Source organism: Carassius auratus, chromosome 20, assembly GCF_003368295.1.
Source record: "Carassius auratus strain Wakin chromosome 20, ASM336829v1, whole genome shotgun sequence".
NCBI lineage: Eukaryota > Metazoa > Chordata > Actinopteri > Cypriniformes > Cyprinidae > Carassius > Carassius auratus.
Window position 1 is genome coordinate 17659894 of NC_039262.1, and position 26388 is coordinate 17686281.

Genomic DNA, 26388 nt, shown 5'->3' on the forward strand with positions numbered 1-26388 from the left:
ATTTTTCTTCTTCTTCTTTTTAAATGTGATAACCCTAACTAAACATTTTATAAAACAGGAAACAACATACCATTTCATTTTATTTTTATTTTATAAAAATAATGAAATTTCATTTACTGGAAATGTATGACCATTTATAACCACAAGAACACATTACTTCATAGAGTAAAATAATATAATATATGCCTTTAAAAATTAAAATATGATATATGTCTTAAAAAAAAACATATACCGTAATGACAGAAGGGAATGTTACATTTCGTTGTAATACATTTATGAAAACCTTCATAAAATCAGACAAAATCAAGGTCAGTCTTCATCTTGAGTTCATATAGGTAATACCAGTATTCATTTTATTCGTGTTTAGTTAGTAAATAGCTATTAGTAAGCAAACGTGTTGAATCAAAATAAATTGAACAGATTAATCTAAAAGGATTTCCTTAAAACAGGAAACCAATTCACAGACCAAAATTAATATAAAAATAAAAGTCATCACAAATTGAAATATAAAGCACATCCTAATTATCTTAAACAGGAGAAAACGAGTACAAAAGTAAATGGCAAATTCAGATGCAGTGTGTTTGCAATTTTCTTCTAAAATGAGCATTTGGCTCCTATGTGTAGATTCAGTAATTTCGCTTTAATGGCAATGAAGGGGTTCTTTTCTTTGCCATTAAAGTGCATTAACTGAAAATAAACATAGGAGGAGATAAAAAAAAAACGCATTTTAGAAGAGAATTTCAGAAGGCACTTAACAGGCTTTTGCATCTATATAATAAACAATACTGCACATTTTGCATGTCTCCTTGGTCTGACACAGTTATTTCAGGTCTCTACTAATGAGCTGCTGACCTGAATCAGCTGTGCGATTAACCCTCCCAGGCTCAAATTAAGTTTTAGTAACTTAGTAAATTTAGTAACCTATAGTAATGTTTTTAGTACTCCAGATTCATAAAATATGTATCTGGAGTAATAAGGTTTTTAGTTACTTTACTGTTGCAAATCTGCAACGCCTGCCTTGAGAGGGTTAAGGAGACTAATTTGGTTGGAAATTATTAGTCTAGTTCAAGTGTATTACATGCTCTTCCCCACTAGATGGAAGTGCTTCATCGGTGCTGAGGTTATGCCTCGTTCCAGTTATCTCTTACATATCGGTATCCGTATCCAAAAAAAAAAAATATATAGTTCATTGGATTATACTTGTTGTATTAGAAAATACATATGTTGCTATATTAGATGGGATATAGGCCATTTTCGTCTCATTATTCTGTTGCTAGTCAAATGTTAATTTAATCTTTATGGGATCATTGTCCTGCAAAAAAAGATTCACTTCTACCATGCTTCCATATTTAATGACTGCTTCTTTTGCAGCCTTTTCCCTGTCCTTTAGATTTCATATCCTTTAGATTTAATGTGTTTCCAGTCCCTAACTAACTAAATAATAACAGACAAATGGTAATAACCTAAAAAAAAATACATCACTTTAGGACAACGCTGAAGTAATGTGAAATGGACAATCGGAAAATTGACCAAAAAAAAAAAAAAAATCAAAACCACAACCTTTCTGGTCCATTTAAGCCTCTGTACATTTCTTCCACGCAGGTGAACGAGAGAAGTGTCTGTTGACGATGTGTTTCCAGCAGCGGCCGCTGGGGGCGGTGCAGCTCGCTGTGTGTGAGCGCGCGTGTCTGGAGGGCTGAGGGGGCTTCATTCAGCGCGGCTCGGGACAGCACAAGGGGGCTGAGCCGAGTACTTACTTACTGAAGTGAAGGAGGTGGAGACCAGAGGAGGATTCATAAACAGGAGCTGATCTCCAAGTTTTAAAACGCCGCTCAAACCTTCAAGTAGCGTAGAACTATCTCACAGCTCACTAACCGACCCAACACGACTCTTCATTCAGACCACCGCCGCTTCACTGGACGAAGCTGAATGGGCTTGATTGCACGGACAACTTATTGTTTTCATTAACTTTTCAGGACGTCTTCCCACTTTAGTCAGGACTTTAACTCTATCAAACTTTAAACGACACGTCCTTGCTGACAAGACAACTGAAACGATCCGCTGCAGTCAATCTCGGATTTTAGGAGAGATACATCAGGAAGAACTCTCTCAAATGCAAAACTATATGTATGAGAAGACGATGGCACCCGAAACAAGAAACGGAGGAACATCCACGTTAAATAACAACGGCGTCAACAACAGCAAGAGGAAACTCTTAATAGCACTAGACATCTTCTGCCTTCTTCTGGGTGAGTGTCCAGCACACATGAAAACAAACAATATAGAAATAATGCATATATTATTTTAGAAATAATGCATGTACATACATACACACATACATACATACATATATATATATATGCATTATTTCTAAAATAAATGCATCATATGTTTACAAATAAAAGTTTACAGTCTCTAATGCCAAAGTTGCTTAAATGTTATAGTATTGTTTATATAGTTTTTTATGTTATGTATGACTTTAAAAATATATCAGTTTACGTACCAATAAAAACATTAGCGATGAATTACTGTTATTGTAATTGTAATATATTGTTATGTATTAGTCTGTTTTTGCACAACAATGCAGAATGCTGGGAAGAGGAAAATGTCAAGTTGCAAAGAAAAAAGTAAACAATGCAGAAGCAAAAGTAGTGCACCTGGTTTTGTACAACATAATGAATCAGTGGAGTAAATGTTCACGTTTAAAATTAACCCGTTTTTAACTGTTAATCCATCAAAAGCAATAAAAGCTGAAGCAAGTAAACTATGGTTTATTGAGATAGCAATGCAAAAAAGTCATAACTGGCATTATCTTGGTGAACAGGAGAATAACCGTTAAGCGCTCTTATCGCTGGCAATAGGATGGCACAGTTGTTAATGTAAACCAACTGTTTTATCTCTATCAGAGATGTTAGAAACATCATTTGAAATGAAAGCTTTCTCACTCATCAAATGAAGGAGGCAGTTTTCGTGGTCCCTTTGCACCCTATTGACATCTTTTGAAGTGGCATGTGAACACGCTTATTATGGTTAACCGATCACTTACATGTCACAGAATCATCTGTAGTCAAAACAAGTTCTGTAAACATGTCTTTGTCCACAGCTTTTTATAGTTTTGTAGGCAGACCATCACAACCATACGTAATTGTTTTGTCTGACCTGTGGAGTTTGTTATGAGAAAGTTTATTTAGATTTGAAGTTCAGTACAGTCAATTGTGCGTAACCTAAAGGATGCACAGTGGTGTCTGTAAATTGCTCTCAGGTGAGCTTATTTTTTATTTTTTTAAAGGAATGCAAAGTTTTCTTGATGCGCTGTCATTCACAGCTTTCACCAGCTCAGCGTGTCATTGATGAAAGCGTTGCCTAGTGGTTAGAGAAGTGCACTTGTTAACCTAAAGGTTGTAGATTCAGACCGACAATGGACCAACACAATCGTGCCCTTAAGCTAGACATGATAACTCCAGAAGGATTGTAGCAGGAATACGTTGTATAGGGTTTTAGTCGCTAGGTGAATCTGCTTTGTATCGTTTGGTCCAGATGCCTGGAAACCATCACAGCGTCAGGTTCTCATCTTTCCTCAAAGCCTGTCAGTCTGAAACCCTCCTCCTTCAGAATGAAAGGATTAACAAACTTCAGCCCTCATCTTCACACATTCTTTTAGAGGAGACCCTCCAGCCCCCCGCCAGCTGGCATATGCCTCATTTAACTCCAGCCACGGCATCATATCAACTTTGTCCTCACTTTTACGGGCAGAATGAGTCGTGCTGCTTTTGTTCTCAGGAATGCGGAGTAGAATGGCTTAAACATGTCGCTTTAGAGAAGCAGTTATAAGCAGTTCAAGTCTGTGGTTTTAGAACACATGTGAACCGACAGGTTCCAAAACGGTTGGCGCGCTTTCAAAAGAGGTGACATGTTACAGCAGGTGGAGGTGGGAGCGGAGGAATATCGCTGATCCAATAGTGTTGTGATAGCATTGCTTTGAACAATGGTTCTAAATTAGAAGTTAGGACGAGTTTGGTGACTAATAACTCCCTGTAAATGAACCCCCAGCTCTCTCTGTGTGTGTTTTATGGAATCTTTCAAATGCAACCAAAATAAGACATGTTGTCATATGTGGTTTATATAGACACACAATGTTCATATGTAACACATTCACTGCACTCTTAAAAATAAAGCTACTTTACTGGCATCAGTAGTTCTGTGTACATCCATGGAGCCTTTCTGTGGCACACTGTTTCTTTATGAGGATATTCAGATTATTGAAAAATGGTTCTTTGAAGAACTCTTCCCAGAACCAAAATTGGTAGGAAAAATGGAACCATGAAATAGAACCTCTTTTGTATTGCCATTGATGGTTCCATGAAGAAACTTTAACATTCATGGCACCTTTCTATTGCACAGTGATGGAAAAGGTTCTTCAGATTATTGAAAATGGTTCCCTGAAAGGTTCTTTGGGAAACCCTAAGTATAAAAACCATCTTTTACAACCTTTTATTTTTAAAAGAGTAGGTAAAATGTTTCTTGTAAGGTTTTTTTTTTTTGTGTATAACTCAAGTTATGTGCTTCAAAAGCAAGGCATAAACAAACATGTTCTTTGTCGTGTTTAGGATAGTGGGCTTGGGGAGGGGTGGTTAGTCCTCATTTGGAGGGGATTTGAAAAGGATGGCTGAAGAATGTCTCTGAATGAATAGGCTTTGTTGGCACTGAAGCTGCGGCCCATGCAATGATCAGTCACTTGAAGTTCCATCTGTTGTGGAGATCTGTAGATTAGTGCCTTATCACCATCTTTCCCTCTACTTGGATTTCTCTCTCGCACTCTCACCGTCTCCCGCATCAGATATGGAGCTGATAACCTCTTCTGCTCTAGCTTGACTGTTTTATTATAAGTGAGATCCTCTTCAGCCATTGGCGTTTACACATGCAGTGCATCCACGCTGAGACGGGCGGTGCTTTTGTTCCTGCTCATTAGTAGTTTATCACTGTGGGCATTGTATCTGTAGTGTGTCTGATGCATTATGAATGTTAATGAAGACTGAGAAAGCAGCCAGACGGATTGTAGTATGTTTAGCATTACCTCCTGCGGAGATGAAGCAGAGAGGTAGCAGTTCAGCTCATTAGCATACAGTAGTTATAGTTACATAAAGGAGGCGTGTCTCTGATTGCCACTCCCCCCGAGGGTGTCTGGGGTGGTGGGTCGCACACATTCCTCCCTATGCCACTGATAGCTGAAATAGTTTACATACTGAAACAAACAGCCACCCACCCAGACTCTTTCTCTCATCCACACTGAGTTTGCAGTTCCAGATGTCAGTGGTTTGCATGTATTAATGGTTGTGACTGAAGGTAACTTTCTCTTAATGTGGAAATGCTTGTTCTGCACTGTTTGTTCATACTCCACAGATGTGAAGCATACCTGACTTACCACTGACATTAAATCCAGTTTGCAAGGTTTGAAGGTCTGAAAGGTTTTAGCCAAGCTGCTTCCTGGAACCTCTCGTGTGAAGCATCTGAAAGTGTTTTCTTGTTGGAATGGAAATCAGAAGTCAACTTAAATAATGCAAGATATCACCCCCATCAACACTGCATGAACGACTGAGGGCCGAAGTCTTTTATCCTTGCGAGGAGATCAAAGCTAAGGAAAAGGTCTTGGTCTCATGATTTCTAGTCGGTTTTAGCTGCTTTTAACATCTCCTTCATCCATGGCATTCCAGGAGGGCGATGCTGGAGTTATGGAGTGCCAGAGAACCCTTTGGGATTCTCTCTCATTTAGGTCTGACTACATTAACCTCCACCTCTGAAGCTGAGAAGGTCTGGTCCACCTCTAAAAATATTTTCCAGAATTTCTGAAATTCTTCATCGCAGGCTGAGGGCGGTTTCCACTCTTGAAGTGACATCTGGTATAATTTTGGGTCGGTGTGTATGCAGGGGCAAACGCAGGAAAGGGAGGGAAGAGGAAAAGGTAGTCTCGCTAGGCCGCTCTCCTGTTTTCCCTCCCTAGCTCTGACTCTTTGCCCTAGGTGTGGCCAGCTGTGCTGTGAAATGTAATCCCCCCCATTTCCCTGAGCCCCAGACTCCCCCTCTTTCTCTCATTTACAGGATGTAATTGCAAGGAGACCATCTAAAGCTGCCACATGGTGTTCAGGGAAAAATTTGACTGGTCGTAGCTGTCAGTCAGATGGACGGATGAAGGAGTCCTCCTGCAGTAATGCACCATTAACTTTCGCTGGTGCAACATTTCCACATCCTGTTTATATAGATTACATGTGTTTTGCAAAAAGTTTGCACTGCTTTTCAGCAATTCTTTTTAGTACACTAGGAACTGTACATTCATTTCTTCTAATACTTATGTATTATATACTAGGGCTTCACGATGTGTCGTTTAAGCATCGATATCGCAATGTACGAATCCACGTCCATAGTCACATCGCAGGATGTGCGATGTAGGCTGTCGTAGTTGATCCGTTATTCATTAACTGTACGGGACAGCTGCTCTCCGGCACTTGATGTATGTGATTTGCAGATTAATTGCACTGCTTAACCATCATAGAGTGACAGTTTATCATTTGCTTATCATGTGATTTTGAGTCCTGTCAGTTTAACAGGGCAGAGAGAGAGTGAGCACGCCCGAGAGAGAGAGAGCGCGTGAGAGAGAGCGAGAGAGAGAGAGAGAGAGAGAATGAGCGCGAGAGAGAGCGAGAGAATGAGCGCGAGAGCAAGAGAGAGAGAGTGCACGTGAGAGAGAGCGAGAGAAAGAGCGCGTGAGAGAGAGCAAGAGAGAGAGAGAGCGAGAGAGCGAGAGAGAGAGAGAGAGAAAATGAGCGCAAGAGAGAGCGAGCCCCGGCCGCACGCTCACCGTCTTCAAACAACACTCGCGCTTATTCAATTGACACGATGGTGTCGATATTTAAATCATTTAAAATGAGAATGTAAGTGTGCTCACCCCATTTTTGTTTTGATAGAAAAAATTAGATTAGATTCCATATCGCAATATATATATATATATATATGGGGAAGCTGTGGCCTAATGGTTAGAGGGTTGGACTCCCAATCGAAGGGTTGTGGGTTCTAGTCTCGGGCCGGACGGAATTGTGGGTGGGGGGAGTGCATGTACAGTTCTCTCTTCACCTTCAATACCACGACTTAGGTGCCCTTGAGCAAGGCATCGAACCCCCAACTGCTCCCCGGGCGCCGCAGCATAAATGGCTGCCCACTGCTCCGGGTGTGTGCTCACAGTGTGTGTGTGTGTGTGTGCATTTCGGATGGTAACACCTATTAGTTGCTTATTAGCATGCATATTTCTAGAATATTAGCCATGTATAAGTGCTAATCAAGGACATATTAATGCCTTATTCTACTTGACCTTATTCTACATCCCTACTCTTACCCAATACCTAAACCTTACAACTACCATACTAACTATTAATATGCAGCAAATTAAGAATTTGAGAGAAATGTCGTAGTTAATAGTTAATAAGTGTTACCTACTCTAAAGTGTTACCATAATTTTTACTATAATATTATCTATCTTTAGTTATTAATTAGTTATCTTTAATATACACCGTTCAATAAGATTTCTTTATGCATTAAAGAATGCATTTATGCATAAATATGCATTAAATGAATACAAAATCACAATAAAGACATTTATAATGTTACAAATATTTATATTTGAAATAAATTCTGTTTTTTTTTACTTTCTATTCATAAAATAATTTAAATATATATATATATATATATATATATATATATATATATATATATATATATATATATATATATATATATTATATATAAAAAGTAATAATCATAACTGTTAGGTTTAACAAAAATCAAGCTGGGTTCCCTGAATCATAAAACAGGATTTCAGAAGTCATTCCTCTGAATTGGAAGCTGCCACAGATCTTTGGAAAGCGGTGTTCGGAGTCTCTGGGCTCCGGAGGGAGCAGTGTTTTGTAAGAGTCAGCATTAAAGCTGGAGGGTTACAGTGTGATGCAGGAATGGTTTCCATATGAGTGCACTTGGAGTACAGTAGAGTCATCTGGGCCTCAGATGGAGTCACAGACTGCCTCGCCTTCACCGCAGGTAATGACGCTGTCAAAACATAGTGCCCACGCTCTGTATTTGGGTATGTCTAAGTGCACATGTGCAATACAACGTGTTTGACTATTTGTACATGAACCTGCGAGGATGTTTGTGTATGTGTGTGTACGTCAAAGAGAGGCTGGTGTCTGAGGTCGCTGCCATGTGGTTTAATTATATGCTTGTAGAGTTTATGCGACGTAGTGGGCTGCTGTAGGTAGCAATTAGACAGGCAGACATGAGCACGAGTGGCCATCAGCTGCCTGTTCAGACTTTGTGTGTGAGTTTATGTAGAGTTTAAGTACAACTTTATCACATCCAGAGGGTCTCTTGGAGCATGCACTCGTGATAACACACTCTTCGGGTTTGCTACGGTCACTAAATTCCTCCTAGTGGGGACGCCGTTCTCTGTGATCTGTGGACGCATATCTTAGTCGGTTTACAGCTCTCTGTTTGGGCTCGAAACAATAGCGTCTTCAGGAGAGTGGAAGCAAGTATGAGGAGCCCTGCTGGTTTGTATGGCTATCCAAGAGGTAAACGCACAAACGATTTGTTTATTTATCCTCAGTGTAATTGTAGTCTATTTCCTCTCGCTATTCTATATTGTATCCTGTCAGCTATTGTTTCAGCAAATGAGGCATTGTGTGTGTACGAGTCTGTGGGATGCATCAGCTGTGGGACAATGATCCTCAGTTCACTCAGCGTGATTATAATTCCAGGGTGTTGGAATTTTTCTGGAGAGTGTACATGTGTTTTCTGGAATGGGATTTGTTTTAAACCAATGTGGGCATCTGTTTAAGTCCCATCTAGCACCAAAAGGCCAAGGGTGACCTCTGCAGCCTTCACACGACAAGCACTCTTTCACTTTTTCTGGGTCATATGGATTAAGTCCATGGTGCTCCGCATTCCTGAGTGTAAGCTTAGCTGGCCCCTAAAGGGCAGTCACCCTCTGCGCATTCACATGCTAATGAGACCTGTGTCACTGTTGGTAATATTCTAATGTGATGATGGATAATGCGCAAACAAATGACATAGCTCATGTAGTTTTTAGTTTCAGTTTGTCACCCCTTAAGAGTAGAAATGATCTTGTGAATTACGACTTAATCAATTTATTAAAAATAAAGTGTGTAATATCTAAAAAACTAGGATGAGAAGGGTCTAGGAGGGACTGATATAAATCAACTCAGCATATTAAATAAAATGAAAATGCATCTGTAGCGTTTAAGCAGATGTCAGCGCATTTATGTCGAGCAGTGTTGTTACTGTTAACTGACCTTATTAAAAATGGTTTCTATTAATTGAAATAGAGCTGAAAATAAAATATCGCATGACATGCGTAAACTTAAAAAACTTGACAATTAGTCGTTCATTAGTGAATCTGAAATAGAAATAAAAATAAAGAAAAATGACAAAAGCATGTCAAATTACTAATCATTTAATATATTATTAAATACTCTTACATTAATGCTAAAATAACGTGAATTATTTTAGTAATTGATTCTCCAATTTAGTTTAGTAAGGCATGTGTTTCTGAGCTACAAAACTCAATTTCTGTATTTAATAACATTTTTAATATGTATTTATTTATTTATTTTAAATTGCAATTTGGTTAAATGTTTTTTAAATAAATGAATTTTGTCATTCCGATAATGAGGCTGGAGCTGTGGCGTAGTGGTTCTGACATTCAGCTGTGGAGCTCATATGAGAAATGTAAGCTTGAGTCTGGCTTGCGACATTACCCTATTCCCATAAGTCTTCAACCATGCTCCTGAGGACGTTCTTTCCTGCGGAGGTCAGCTCCAACCCTAATCAAACGCACCTTAATCAGGTAATCAAGGTCTTCAGGAGCACTTAAAAAGTCACAGGCCAGGTATGCTGAAGCAGGATGGAAATAAACTTTGCAGGAAAGTGGGTCCCCATGAGCAGGGTTGAAGACCTGTTCCCCTTCTTCCCATAATTTCCTTTCTCTGCGAGTTGTATGCATACTTGATGTATGTACACATGTTTAATTCATATGTATCACTGCGTTAGTATATTAATACTTTATAAAAGAGTTTTGTGTCTCCAGGATGTTTCCTGGTGGGTGGTGTAGGAGCCGGAGAACAATGCTGTGATCATTTACACCTTACAATGTTATTGTTACTGTCTCGTTGCAGAAGCACACACCAACAATAAGAAGTGTAGCTTACACAAACATGTCAATATACATTCGACCATTGACTATAAACACATTTAGACAGTTATATTTCCATGATCTCATTCTCTCACACACCACACCAAAAGCTTAAATGCAGCTCTAACACTAGTGGTAGAGCGTAGATTGCTATTTTCAGATGCTTTGGTTGTAGTGTTAAGTCTGTGGAGGTCTTTTTCTTGAGCTCCAGGGCAGGGTGGGAGATGGGAGCAGTTCTTGGGCTCCGTCCAATAAAGATACTCACAGCAGGCTGTGGTGGCCTAGGTTAACCCATAAATGCACACACCTCCAGAATCACGACACACCACTGACTCTAGGGTCTGTGAAGTGGGCTGAGGGGATGAAAGGATTGATGGATACTCCAGTCCAAAGAAGCCATTTCTCCTGAGCTACAAGTGTTTATTACGTTTTATTGGCCTTGGAAAAGAAATGCAAAAAAAGAAGCAGAGAGATAGTTTGCGTTCATTTGTTTAATTACACTTTACTGTGAGAAGAAGAAGGCTGGGTTTGACCTTTGACCTGGGGAAACTGGCCAACAGTTGTACATTTCCTCACCTAAAGGCAAAGTTAACAGACTTACCAAAGAATGTGACACACTTGGCACAGGACGCTTTTGAGGAACTTTGCTGCTTGATTTAGTGGGATCTCTAAACTTTTAGTTTGACATGCTAGAACTATTTGTTGCATGATTTAAAAAAAAAAAAAAAACCTGGAAACACTTATTCTTCTTAGAAGGAACCACTGTAAATTATATTTATGCGTCCTCGTGTCTTTTGGTTAGTAAAATATATTGTTTGCTGGTCTCCTCTAGGTGCTGTTTGTGGGTGGGGAAGAGATCAAAACGGTTAAATAACAGAGCAGCTTTGACATGTTTCCATTACACCCCCCTCCACTGTGATTTTCCTCTTGATGGGTGATATGTTTATATATTTATAATTTTAATAAACATCTCATTTGGGAATGTTTGTTAAACACAGACAGTTTGACTCGAAGCTCTGTTAATAATTCTCCTCTAGTAAACACTTTTGACATGTTTGGGAATTGGAGGGCTTTTGTGTTGTCGCAGTTCATCCTGAATAGTATGCAAGATAAGAATTACTGCATCAGTGTGTTGATGCTATTAAGCTAAATGGGCCTGAATGATTTTTCTTTTCTTTTTCAACTGTGCTACCCACAACCTCTTGCACAACACAAGATTTCTCGTAAAAACATGTGCAGAGGATGCAAGGTTGAAGATCCCCCATCATTTTTTATATGCAGTCACCTGAAAGTAAAGAAGCACAAGTATCCAAAATCGTCCAAATTCAGACAACAGGAAATTATTACAGGAAACACAGGAAATTATTTGGCATTACCCTAACATTGGTTTGTTGTGTGTACATTGTTTGTACACTCCTTATTGTGGTTCATTATGGAATTGAGTGAGTGCACTCAACAATATCCATTCTGTACACCACAACAAAAGGGTATCTCTTAAAATGTAAGGTTATGGCAGGAGTGTCCAAACTCAGTCCTGAAGGGCAACTGTCTGTCAGAGTTTTTAACTCCATTCCCAGTTAAAAACACCTGAACCAGCTAATCACGGTCTTACTAGGAATACTAGAAACTTTCAGACAGGTGTGTTGAGGCAAGTAGGAACTAAACTCTGCCGACATTGGCCCTCCAGGACCAAGTTTGGAAACCCCTAGGTAATGGGGATTGATTTCGGACATGACTCTTGTTATCAAGCCTCTTGCAAGGCTGTCTACTCAGATGCCCATGTAAAAAGGCATGCCTCTGGCGTTGATTTCCGTGAGTTAAAATTGCTGTGCGTAAGCACATGTTTTGAGCTGGGCCCCAGCCCCAGAGCCTAACTAATGTATTGAGAGAGTGAGAAAGGTAGGATTGGCAATGTGCACAGCTTTGCTGACCACTGCAGCTTGCATAGACAAAGCTAACGGAGCCACCCTGGTGTGTGTGAGAGAGCAGAGAGCGGTGACAGCAGGGGTCCCTCTCTCATACAGTACTTAAAAACACAGTCAAGTTTCGGTCATAAACCAAACAAACATTCACAAGTCTGTTATCTTAACCAGACTCCTGTGACAAGTGGCACATAATTCGTCAGTTTCTTGTTTTGTCTGGTTAAGCACAATACCTCTGACCAAGGTTGGGACCACTTTTATTGGTCTAAAATCCTACCCCATATGACTAAATGTTGAACATCAAAAATATTCAGATTAGATTCCATATTGTTACTTCTGCAATTTTGTTACTTTGCAGTACAACTATGCTTTTGGAGACAACATGGTGCATGGAGTGTGGTGATAGTTTCATGTTGTCGAGCTGAGAGACACAGATATAATTAGTATTGATTAGTTAACCGGGTAGGTCAGATGGAAATGGGGTTAGTAGATCTGGGTTTGCCCACATTGATCTGTATTGGACTGTGTTATCCTCTTTGTCAGAAATAGTCTCTTTCTGTCATGGATATCAGTAAGTGATGGGTCACGGGTATGGTTTTAGTGTGCGGGTCAGTGCTCCTGTACTGCATTGGGGGCAGAAGAGTGGAAGCATGCAGGGTGCTACTGAGACCACACATTCCAGAGGTCAGGGTGCATAGGTCAAAGGTGACAGAGAACGTTAATCTCTCTGTGTGTACTTTTGTGTGTGTTTTAGTGTTTAGTCTTGGAGGGTTTTTTGTCTGTGAGCCAGAATGGATGTGTGTGTGAGTTTCGGAAATGTCAATCAAGTTTAAAATGCACCTCTGACTTCTGAAGGATCCCACACAGGGGGTTTTCATTCCAGTGAGCAAGTGCAGTGCTTTTATAAATGGCATGTCCTCACCAAGGGGTCAAGGTGAGACTGTTTAGCAAGGATACACTATATACATACCAAGGCCCTGTTCCAAATGGTGCACTTGTTCAGTTTTACGGACTTGCATTTCTTGGGATGCCTGTTAAGTCCACAAGGCTGTAGGTTGTCCCATTCTTGCTTTGCTCCTTGATGCACACTTTTGCAAACATAGATTTGGATGGGCACCGCAAAGTTTTAGGGTGTCATTTGGGACAGGGTGTAACTGTAGGGTTTGGGCCTGTGCATGTTCTTGTGGTGACATCAGCCAATCAAGATTGTCATGACATCATTTCCCGCCTCTACAAAGTGATTAGTCACACATCATTTTATGTCACAGGTGAGTCATAAAATTGCATCCAGAGTGCCCATGAGCAAATTTCCAATCAAGGACTTTTGTGGGTCCTGTGCCAGCTGAGCAATTGGAATTGAGATGAATAGGATTGCTGGGATGGCTTTCTCCAGGTATAGTATATAGCTTGGTCTGCACACTGTTCTAAATATACAGTATGCTTCCTGTTATGGAGTTGCATTGGATTACAGTATCCACCATCTCTTCCTCTTGTCCCGTCTCCCTCCCTCCTTACCTTTCTCCCAGTAATTAATGAAGCCCTCCTTTTACGTTTTTCTTGTTCCCAGTAGGGGTGGCTTACTCTTTTGTGTTTGGCGACAGTCTTTCAGCCAGTGAGAGTCTCATGAGAGCTGGCAATGAGCCAGTCATTCTCAACAGATTCCCACAGGGGTTACCATGACCATTCCCTCTCACTCTGCATCCTCCACAGGCCTTCACATTGTGTTAAGGCCCTGGCCACAAGCCCTTTGCAGATCACCGAAGATAAAGCCATCAATGGAGCTCAAAACTAAACACCCTCACATGACCTCTTAGTGGCCTCAGAGGACATGCTTGTATCTAAAATTATTCTGTTCTTGCCTACTGTCATGTGTGCACTGTTTCCACGAGATGTAGTCCTAATTGCTGCCATTATTGATTGAAAAGTATTGGAAAGGTCTTTCCTCACATCAGGTTTGTTATGAATCGAGTTCATTCTAGATTCATTGTGTCCAACTGGTACTCAGGTTGCAGGAATGACACGCTCATGGGTGTGTGACCAACATGTTCTCCAGCCAAGAACCTGAAGTGTTGAACGAGAACAAAGTTCTGGCCAAGGAGGTGTATAGGACCTGGAGAAAGATATCTGTTAACATTCCCATTCATCTCAATGCCAGTTGAGTTGGCTAATAAAAATGGTCATGTTAATAAGCCAAACCTTGACACCTTGGTTCTGGCACAAGGTGCTACCTATGAGTGAAGTGAATTACTAGCAGTAGGCATTTACAGATATATTTCACGTACATGTTATCTGAAATCACTTCCTTCAATTAATCATTTATTTAATGTAGGAAATTATGTAATAGCAGCCCTCTACGGACACCTTTTCAATTGAATCACCATTGGCTAGTAAATATTTTAGTTGAATTGCTGAACTGTTTCATATATATATATATATATATATATATATATTTGTAAAATATTCCATAATTAAATGTAAAAAGTTTCATGGTATTTATGCATATGCACAATTATTTTGTCCTCTCAGTGCAGTAATTGTTTGGGAGCAGACGGCCCATCAAGAGAAGGCCTTTCCTAAATATGCATCTCTTCACAAAGCCTTTCTCCCTCTTCATTCCTTTTCACCAGTGCATCTTTGTCCCAACAATGACAGATCGACCTTTAATAGTCATTCAGATCTTCTGCTTTACAATGCAGTTTATTTTTCACCCCACCACACAGTCAATACTATTACTTCCTTTAGAGCAAGACACTTTCAGAAACTTTGAAGGAAAGGTTCAAGTTTTAATTACTGATGGTTTAGAATTCTGAATATGTATAATAAATAGAAGTCTAGTAGCCTTTTAAGGTTTTGCACTATTAGAAAATTATTTGAGCATGCCAACCTGCTTGACCCAGCAGTGCTGTGATTCTTTCAGACTGCATTACTTCAAGTGGCTTTTTCTGGTGGATGTGACCCAGTTGGACAAGATGAGTAGTGAAAGTAAATCAAAGCTGTAAGCGTTGTGCCACAATCTCTTACACATTTACACAACTTTACATAAGATCTGTCAATGTAATCTCCCAGCAGACACACAAATATGTTTTTCCTCAAGGGTTCTCGTCTGCATAACCTAAACCAGCGACCAATAGTCATTAGTGTCCGATAAGAATCGTCCCATTTCTTATATAAACATTGATTTCTACAACTGATTTCCATTCTGGCCTATCGGCAACTGTGGCTGTGAAGTCCCAGCTCAGTTTTTGCCCATAGCTTCTGACTGGCGTCTAGTCCTTCTGAAGCAGAGAGGCTTCAGGCCCACATCTGATTACGCAAATAGAACGATTTTCCCCCACAATGCACCACTTTGCCACCCACTTATAATTGTTTTGTGAGTGTGTCTGCTGTATGCTTGGTGCTTGAGGTCCAGATAGATTTTGGCTCCATTATTTTTACAATTTGAGAGTTCATACGCAGTGACCCCACTGGTCCAGAGCCACTTGGGCATGGGAATGTATCCCCTAATTTTTTTTTAAGTTATTTTGATGGGCTTTTTTGCATTTTATTGAGGTAGGACAGTAGAGAGACAACAGGAAAGCATTGGGTGGATAGAGGTAAGCGGGGTTGGCGAAAGACCTCAAGGAAATTGACCTTGAGTCGCCATGAGCGCTGTTGCACAGTGAATAACACTGGTTGCATCATTGTATAATTTGCACATTGACAATTGTAATTTGGTTATATCTGAAATTTAAGTAAATGCAAGGACACTGGTCTGTTTGACATCAGTTAAGCTTTTTATATTTTTCACATGGCTCCCTTGACACGAGGATATGTTAAGAGCTGTTTAACTTGGACAGCTCCCTCTTTGTGTCTGTAGGTCACCAGACTTTAGCTCTGGCCACGGGTTCATTGTGAATCAGCCTGAATTTATTTCTATTTAATTAACTTAGCACAGACCTCAGGCTCGTGGTTTCCTCACTTCCCTCTTTCATAGTTACTGAACCACATAGTTACTATTGTACCAGGAATGTTTAGTAGAGAGAGTTATAGTAGATATAAAACAACAAATTACAACTGATCTAGCCCCAGTCTCAGTTTGTTAGTGGCATTAAACTTTTAAAAATCTTTGAGTTTTGTTTGAAGCACTTCAGAACTAGTCAACTAGATGAGAACAGTTGTATGTTATATTGTTTCTCTAAAATAGTCTATAGTTTTTCTACCTTTTCATCAGATCGCAAAAGCCTCTGGACCATATTCAAAGCTTTTCCTCCCACATAAGCACCATGGCTCGATGTTAACTGCTAGAGTTTTGGGTAAAGTTGCTCTTCAGATTGTTGTCTCTCAGTATGAATATTGTCCTTTATTGTAAAAGAATGAGAAAAAGAGCTGCTAGAGAAGATTGAGGAGCGTCTCAGCATACCAATCCTCTCTTGTGGTGATGACATGGGCAGCAGAACAACAGCGGCCTGGCATGACACAGGCTCACAGCCAACAGCTTTGGGCACAGACAGAAGGCTTTTCACAAACACATGGAAGTAACGTGGAGGTCTTCATACCCAAACACACATTTCAGAACTATTTAGGTTTTGTGGCTGCTCAGTGCTCTTCTTTCAGTTGTGCTAAGTTTATGCTATGGAGACCACAAAAGCTTGCCCTATACAACATATTTAATCCCCCTACTATGAAAGATAAAATCAGTATTTAATCCACTAAAGATGGATTGTACTTAAGATTGAGGATCAATAGGAGTCCCTTTTTCCCACTCGTCAAACAAACTTGACTTTATTTTTGTGCAGATATATACACACCCTAACATAAGTCTATATGGTCTGTGTTGTCTGTACATGGACATGCTTGCGCATAAGATGAAATATGATCGCTAGGATTTGGCTTTTTCCAGACACTCCAAGGGTATTTGACCTTGTGGTGAGAGCAGATCTGAAAACATCACAAGCAGTGCCATGGAGGAATGTGCGTCCATGTCTGCATGTGTTTCCGCATATGTACCTTAAGTCCGTGTGTTCCCTCCACCCAGTCTCGTAGTCTAAGGTTGAATTAGCAAAGTCCAGTTTCAAGTGTCCCCAATCAATTCAAGCACCCGTGAGAAAACTTTATACAAAATCCTGTGGCCCAAAGCCCTGTATTTTTGCAGGTGTAGAAAGTGTCTACTTCCTTAATTCTGGTAATGCCCAACTGTTGTAATAGTAGAGAGAGAAGAAAGACAGAGGTGTTTGACCACATCTAGATAAAAAAGCATATGCTGTACACGACCAAATGTCTAAAAACCACAACATGTTGTTCCCTTGAACTTGTTTGAATATTATTTCACATAAGAACGTCACCATGACGTTTTTGGAGATTTAGGAATAAGTAAGTTTCACTGACGAAAAGAAGCAAAGGGGCCTGAGGCATAGTTGTTTTTCAGAACGTTCTGGTTCTCGGTGCTGGTATGATCTTACATCTTAAAGGTTTGGTTTATTGTATGTATATATTTGTGTGTTAGAAAGGATCAGTCACCACGACTGCAGACTCCTCACTCTCCAACCACAAAAACCCAAACGCCCCCTTCTCTCTTTCGCTCCAAACACCGTTCCAGACATTTGGGTGGTCGGCGTAAGCTAAGCTTTGTTTTTCTTGATATTCACACATTTAACAATCCTTCAAGGGGAGCTTTTCAAAGCTCCCACCACAACTTTGAGTCTGATGTTTAGTTTGCTTTGATTTGAAAAGATGTATTTATTTTTCCCGCCGTTGGCTGGATGATGACAGCTGACGTGTGTTTTGCAGGACGCGTGACATTTTAATGAGTCGACCATTTTAGGCGGAGCTCCCAGCCTGGCATCTGTCCCTTTCTTTACTGAAAAAAATACATGCATGCCAAAATGTGCATGCAGTTTGTTATCCATTTCTATACCAAAGGAAATGCTCCACAACATAAGTCTTTGGGTTTTTGCTTTTAACCACAAAAAGTGCTTCCATCATAGTTCCCGAAGCAGAAAGACATGAACCAAACTGCTGTGAAAATGTTGGAGCAAAACCACAAATGAACCTGAAAACTTCACATAATCTGTCTCCAAAATGTCCACATACCTTCTCTGTTCCAAAATTTAGTAAGCTTCCTACCTAAGCTATAGACTCAATCCTAATGCAGGCAGCACAATAACACTTCCTAAGATAACTTGTTTTCTGGCCAATATCTTAGGCGACATCATATGTTTTGTTGTCGTTGTTGTTTTTGTAAACAATGAAGTCCCAGAATGCATTACGAATAAATCGAAATTGTGAACGAGTCGAATGAAATGGTGATTATAAATGTTTCTAATTCATATGGTAAAATGAATTACTCTAACTAGTGCTTTCAAATGATTAATCACGATTAGTCACATCCAAAATAAAAGGTTTTGTTTACATAATAAATGAGTTTGTACTGTGAATATTTATTATGTATATATAAATATAAGCACATGCATGTATATATTTAAGAAAATTATCACATTTATGTATTCAATATATTTATATATAATATAAATATATACATTTATATACATGTAGATCTTAAAGTGAGGACTTTGACAGGTTAAGTGTTCATTAGAAGTTCTTATCTGTATTGAATTAGTCCTCTGATGCTCTCCATACAGTATTGTTTGCCGAAAAGCTTTGCTTAATGACATTAGGCTGCATTGTCTTAAGCTCTAAGCTACTTTGCACTGACAATAGCCCTGAACCCAAGGAAAGGGAAGCTTCTCTTGCCATTATGCCGCTTTGCGCAAATTACTTAATTAGCAAACACGCAAACCATTACTTTAAGTCAATTTGCATTGGATACACAATACATTATGTGCACTCTTTGTGTACATAGCTCTTGTAATAGCAACACTCTGAGCTAGTGCTTTGTCAAGAAGATTAGATAAAGGCTAGAAGAACTTGCTAGTTTTCCTCCCTCATTCGATTCCTATTACAAAGGCTTTTAGCACTTGGTTTCATGCTTTTTTACACTGCATTTGATATTTTATATATATATAATATTATATATATATATATATATATATATATATATATATATATATATATATATATATATATATATATATATATATATATATATATATATAATATGTGTGTGTGTGGTTTTTTTTTTTTTAATCTAAAATAAAGAAAATGTCCTTAAAACGAGATCAGTTTACAATTGTGTATAATGATATGTACTTGTATTTAATGAATTTATCTTCAGTTAAGTTCATTTTTCAGCTCCACTGGCATTTTTATGCTTTTAAATATGAAAAAACATAAGCAAAAAATGGGTTTAAAAAAATGGGTTAAAAATGGGTAAAAAAAATAATAATACAGATTTTGCAGTGTTTTTCACTATATATCATGCTTTATGAATGTAAGTCATATGAAAGATCCCTGCCGACTCAGGTAAGTGTGTATCATGACACGCCCCACGGGGTCTGTGTGTGTGTTTTTTGCTTAGTTATGCTGCCCTCGATGGTGTTGCATAAATCGACAGTCGTACAGCCGTACCAGCGTGGGTTCTACTGCGCAGACGACAGTATCCGCTATGCCTTTAAAAACAGCACTGTGCCTTCTTCTGTGCTCACATCCGTGGGCCTCCTCCTGCCCATTGCCAGTGTAAGTGCCCCAAAGAGGGGCCTCAGACAGGGACATGGGGCCAGGCGAGTGGGGGGACGGCGTGGGAAATGAAGTCTTTTGAGAGAGTTTTTATAGTTTATAACCTAGGAAAAACTGCTAGTGCATAGTGCCAGTCACAGACATAGATTAACTATGTGTAGCCGTTAACTTCTCTCAGAAGCCTAGCTACTATGTCCGACCCCACTCCCCTGCCTGGTATTTCCCATAATCCTCGGCTGCTGTGTGCTGTGCTGTGCTGTGCTGTTCTGTGCCGCTACCTGCGTGTGTCTTTCCGTTACTGACCTGAAATCTCTCTCTTTCTCACTCTCTCCCCACTCTCTATCTCTTTGTGTGTGTGTGTGTGTGTGTGTTTCGCTGTAGCTGGCCTGCCTTTCCTGATAATTGAAACTAGCACAATCAAGCCGTACCATCGCGGGTTTTACTGCAGTGACCAGTCCATCAAGTACCCGCATAAAAACGGGGATACCATAAGTGATGCAGTGCTCTCTGCCGCTGGCATTCTAATTGGCATCCTCTCTGTAAGTTCCTCTCTTATATATATATTCATATAAATATACCACTAATTCATATAAACATCCCATCTTCATCCCTCAACCCTATTAGACCGTATATATTAGTGAAACAGGCTAACTGTAGAACTAAATGGTAACTTATAGTAGATAATCCTTTTTAAATCTTTTAACCAATCCTCCCCATCCCATCTTTTTATTTAAAATATTGGAATAACTCAACATCAACAGATTTATCATGGTCAGGGCTATCGCTTTCTCTCTTCTTCTTTCTGTCTCGGTCTTAGTCTCTCTTTTCTGTTCTGTCTTCTTTTGTCTGCATGCGTTTTGTGATATACATTATTGCTCTTTTTGTGTTTTTTACGTAAAAACAAAATATATAAGTTATTCTGAAAAACATCAATGCTGATTTAATGTATAACATGGTGTAAACCAGTAATGTAATAATCTAATAATAATAGAATAGGGGGTTGTGGGGGACCCTCGCAAAATTCAATTTGAGTGCAGATAAATCTGGATAAGAGATCAAACCACCCCGCAGCTGGTGAGGTGTTGAATTAGTAGACATTCACAGCTTTTGTGACAGCTGCCAAAAGGTTAACCTCTTACAAATGAACCCAATCACCTGGAGGACACATGTTCGACGAAGATTAAGAAAGAATGAAACATCAAACTAGATTACTTTAAGCTCTTGTGGAACTCCAAAAACAATGTCTGAAAACAAAACTTCAGCATGCCAGGCGATCCCTTGTGGAGTAAGTGGTGGAGATGAGGGAAGTGGTCTTGCAGTAAAAGCCCCTGTAAACTGGCACGACACCAAACCATGACTCCATGGAGATCCCATATGGAGACATGTGTGCCTCGCTGTCTGGAATAGACATGTTCCCATGCTCAGCAATTCTCCTGATTAAAATAAGGACTGTGTGTGCATATATATGGTTGTGTGTGTGTGTGTGTTGGCACCCCTCACACAGCTGTAGTTAATTAGCAGTGTCTCCAGTCCTAGTTTGGTTAGGCCCCAGGGAAAGCAGTCCCACTCTTCACTACCACTACAACAGCGTTCCTCTATAATATGAAGAGAAAAAAGAAAAAGGAGAGTGAGAGATAGTAAATATCTCATTAAGGCATGGTTTATGTACTTCATAACCCGTGCCCCTTTTTTAAATTTACGTCCTACTGGTTTCAAATGGGGCAGACCTCCGTATTAAAATCCCATGCTCTAACTGCTCATATGAAAGCCATAACCCTTAGAAACATAATATGTTCCATATCATTAAAATATCACCAGCAATGGGCAGGCCATGCTGAGTCATAACTCAAGTTAGTCGTTTTCTCTCATTTCTTTCGCTAACTTCTTCTTGCTTCTATTTGATTAATGCGCTTTCCTAACCAGTACTTCATTTGCATGTTTGTCTAACTCCACCCTGCATGCCTATGACCTGACCACTGAAATATTGTGATATTATATAATGACATATTAATGTTTGTGGTATGACTTCACAAATTCACCATCACTTTATTATTTACTCTTGAGCTCTGTTCCAAAACCTAGTGAGCTGCCCCTCTTTCTAGTGCCTAGTATGTAGGCACCAGTGCTGTGCATCACACAAATTGGTTTAGTGTTTATTGTTAGCACGTTGCTAAGCTAACAGCATTGAAAAATACAAATATTACGTGATGGGATTTTTAATAGCACTGAACAATTTATCTGATATAGTTCAGTGTTGTTAAAGTATGTTTATTCATAATCAACATCATGCAACAAAATGCATTTAGAATTGGCTTTTTCATGGCATTGTCATAGAATTTCGCTCGGTTTTGGAGCAGAGTCTGTGTTTAATATTAGTCTCAGCATTCAGTAATTCTTTAATTAATTTTTTTTTCATTGCAAATGAATCGTTTTTCTAGATTGTGATCGGCGAATGCTACAGGATCCATTACCTGAACCAAGGCTCCAAATCGTTTGTGGGAAATCCATATGTCTCGGCCCTTTACAGACAAGTGGGTGTGTTCATCTTTGGCTGCGCCGTCAGCCAATCAATCACAGACATCGCCAAGGTCTCGGTTGGACGCTTGAGGCCGCACTTCCTAGACGTTTGTAAGCCCGACTTCTCCGCCATCAACTGCTCTCTGGGATATATTACTGAATACACATGTACTGGAAATCAGAGCAAAGTAGAAGAAGCCAGGTGAGATATTCAACACGAATGTGTACATGGAATAATAAAATATAACCGTTTTCTACATTGAAAATATTAAAGAGAAAAATATTCACCCTAAAAGGAAAATTCTGTCCTTAATTACTCACCCTCATCCATGGTATAATGTATTTAATGATAAAACACATCGTTGATTAAATTTTTTTTTTTTTTCTCCCTACAGGAAATCGTTCTTTTCTGGACATGCTTCATTTTCGTTGTACACCATGCTGTATCTGGCAGTAAGTACATACACTGTGTAGTGCTCTCACACGCTCACAGTTCTTTTCTTTTTCTTAAGAGCTGTTCATTCATGACTGTTATGTCTAGTATGAAACAGGGACCCCCTATCACCCTTTCATCGTCCTCTGTGGGTCTCTGAAATCTGGGCCACTCTTATTTTCCTTGTTCATCTCCTGGATGGACACACTCCACTTGTTTTTATTTGTGCAGCTGTATAAACTTCCCCTTCTCTCTGTTGTCCTTCGTTTCCCCCTCATTCCTTATGCTTTATTTCTATTCTCTTTTTGAATGGGTCACACACTTTTTCCACACTAATTATGCAGAATCCCCAATATAGCTTTACATACACACGCAGATTTCGCTCCGCCTCCTGGAGTCCCTCACTGTATGTAAAGCCTCTTTCAAAGGCTTCAAACGTTTTCCCTTTCACATGCACAGCCCTCCACTCCTCCCTCCTTTTATTCAAATCCTTTCTCTCTGCTTCTAAACCATCAGCATCTCCATGGGCCCCTCCACCTTTCACTCCTTCAAATGGCAAGAGGGGGAGCCGCTCTGCTAATAGAGGTGGCCAGATGTTCATTCTCAGCATTTTGAGAGATTTGAGAAAGTTAGGAGGGTGATGGAGAATTATGTGTTTTTGAGGCCACAAACCTGTTCACGAACTCATGCAGGTCTGGCTCTAATGCTCTCAAAACAGCCATTAAATTAATGTGTGACTTTGACAGCTGGGCCTGACGCCTGAAGCACGGGCCTGAACACTTCCTATACAAGAGGAAGCAGTATACGTTAAGAACCAGACCCATGGCAGGTTCTGTTGAGTGTTTTGTGACTAAAACAATCAGGTTTTATACATAGACCTGCTGTATTTTAAACAATAGCGATTAGCCGCAAGGCAGGAGAGATGTCAGCCAGCATTACACATTAGTATTCATTGAGAAAAGCAAGCGTTAAGGAAAACAGGATTCTGAAAAGAGTTCTTCCAGAAACCTTCTTTATAACTTCGGTCACTGCAGTCTGAATTAGCTTCTTGATTTGAAAGCCTGGATTTGTCTCTGAGGGGCAAATTGGTCAGATTTTATCAGAAACCCTGGCCAGATTTCTCACAGCCGAAGCCAAAGTGTAGTCAAAGTCCATTAGAAAATGTGAGCATGTGAATGGACTATTATGTTAAGATACAGGTTGACTATCTAAGATTATTTTACCATCTGTTCTTGGCCTTCAAAGTTAAAAACGAGAGGCCAAGAGAGAATGCTCAAAGATATCGAAGCACAAAGCATGATAAACAGAATTACAGACCTGAATAAATCTGAAAAATGGGGAAAACAACTGGAGAAAAGTGCTCTCTGAGTAGAGGGATCGAGCGAAACGGTCTTACCGTTCCCGGTCTCACTCCCTGTAATTATCTCAGTCTAGCTGTCATGCTTCGTGGGTCAGACGCTGAAGTCATAATGAGAGCTCACACCAGTCTTGTGATCCCCTTTTATTTGCACAAACGTAACCTAGGTCAAAAGTAGACCGCCTTTGTTCACTCCAAATTTGCGAATGAATCATTCTGGCACAGTAGCTCAAAACAGAACCCACTTTTTCATTAGGTCAATATTGAAGTACATTTTCAATTAAAATAATTTATATATATATATATATATATATATATATATATATATATATATATATATATATATACACACACACACACACACACACATATATTAGGTACTATATTCATAAAAATAAAATTCCCAGGGAACACATAAAAAAAATATATAGCTTGAATGCACTGAAGTCACTTTGGATTAAAAGCGTCTACTAAATGCATAAATATAAATGTAAAAAAAAAAAACTTCATCACAAAAAAATAAACTGTAATTTTGAAATATATTAAAATATATTAAAACTATTAAAAAAAATAACATTTCACAATATTACTGTTAGCAATATGCATTGCTAAAGACTTCATTTGGACAACTTTACAACAATTTGGACAACAATTTTCTTAATATTTCGATTTTTTTTGCACATTCTGATTTTCAAATATTTATATATATATTTAAGTGTGTGTGTGTGTGTGTGTGTGTGTGTGTGTGTGTGTGTTATTATATATGTATATATATATTATGTTCCCCAGATAGTGAGATCATAGTCAGGTTAAGATACCTTAATGTTATAAGTTGAGCTCTGCCCCCTAGAGTGACTGTTAGTACTCTACATGTATGCGGTTGAATAGTGTATTCAGGGGATCTTAGTTGAACCACAGTGTCCATGCAGTTCAACCTCATGTGCTTATTGAGTTGGAACAGCATATACGTTTGTTGTGGAGAACAAGTGTATGTGGGCATTTTGTGGGCAGCAAACTGGGTAAACTTTCCAAGCCTCTCTATGACCTCCACGCTCCATAGTCCAATGACTTCTGGTTTGGCTGCTTCCTCTCAAACCGCATGGTGACACAAGATGCTCTAGTTAGCCGTAGTGACCAGAGAACAGGCAGTGAATGATATGAGACCATGGGCAGAGTAGAAACAAGCACAAACCACTCACAGGCAAATCTTCCACCTGCTTGTTTTCAGGCTTATTTCTCTGTATGTTCTGGTTATTAACATGTGGTGAGGCTGCGTTGGCTTTGCAGTAATATTGTTCGATCTGAGGTCAGGATAGAAAAACTTTAGCGGTGAAGTTTGACTGTTTTCTACCAGTGCTGGTAAGATTCATGTGCAAATACACTTCAGAATGACCCACAAAACCATGCACCGCGCCATGAAAAAGACCAGCATTTCCTTTCAAAATATTGCTAATTAAGTATAGTTTTCCTCACACTCACCTTTTTTGTTAAGATGACACGATTTATTATCCCTTACCAAGTTGGACTGAGCATGCCAATTTGTGGCTGCTTATGTGACCTGAAGTAAATTGCTGGACTTAAAGGAAGAGTTTATTCATATTATTCCAAACCTGTTTGACTTTCTTTTAGAGAACACAAAAGGAATCACTCTTTTCCATGCAGTGAACTGGGGCTGAATCTTTCGATCTTAAAAAGGATGCCAAAGCACGTAATAAGTATTAAATGGTATCGCCATTTGAGTCAGATACTAGATTCTAAGTATTTTGAAGTAATACAATACATTTCAGTTTAAAATTAAAGTTGGTTTTGGCTTTAAAAAAAAAACTTGACTTCTGGCCTTGTTCTCTTTGTGTGCTCATGAGGCTTTATGTGAAAAGTAGCATTGTTGAATTCATGAATAAACAATGAAATGAATGAATCAATCAATCACTTTTATTCACATAAAAATTCAATGCACGTATATGGCAAATCATAAATGGTTTGTTTTTGCATGCGACAGTCATGTTTGAGCCACTTTCCTGACTCTTTTGTAGTGCATTTGGACTTTTTGAAAAGAATGACTAGCACAGTCTTCCGAAAAAAAAAAATCTTAAACAACATGAGTGTGACTAAATTAATTTTTTAACAGTAATCCTTCAATAGCCCACCAGGATCTTTTCCATTTTCCCATTTGATTCCTCAATCCGATCTGATGGTACCACCCAGATCGCTTGCGGGGAGGAACTGGATGGAGACGGGGCAGAGTATGTTATCTGCACGAGAGTGTGTAACTTCTCATGTGGGCACAGGGTGTGTG

General features: G+C 39.3%; 1 protein-coding gene across 3 annotated transcripts in view; it reads left to right on the forward strand.

Annotated features, from left to right (window-relative positions):
• Positions 1 to 1743: 1743 nt before the first annotated feature.
• LOC113121075 (phospholipid phosphatase 3-like) overlaps positions 1744 to 26388 on the forward strand; it is a 49370-nt gene continuing 24725 nt past the window's right edge. The window contains exons 1-4 of one of the 3 annotated variants that reach the window (XM_026291310.1): positions 1744 to 2249; positions 20167 to 20324; positions 22224 to 22504; positions 22698 to 22755. In XM_026291310.1, coding sequence (XP_026147095.1) covers positions 2114 to 2249; positions 20167 to 20324; positions 22224 to 22504; positions 22698 to 22755 — 633 coding nt within the window. In that variant the 5' untranslated portion in view covers positions 1744 to 2113. Of the gene's footprint in view, positions 2250 to 19627; positions 19786 to 20166; positions 20325 to 22223; positions 22505 to 22697; positions 22756 to 26388 lie in introns of all 3 variants that reach the window. The other 2 variants (XM_026291311.1, XM_026291309.1) reach the window with 2 other exon arrangements.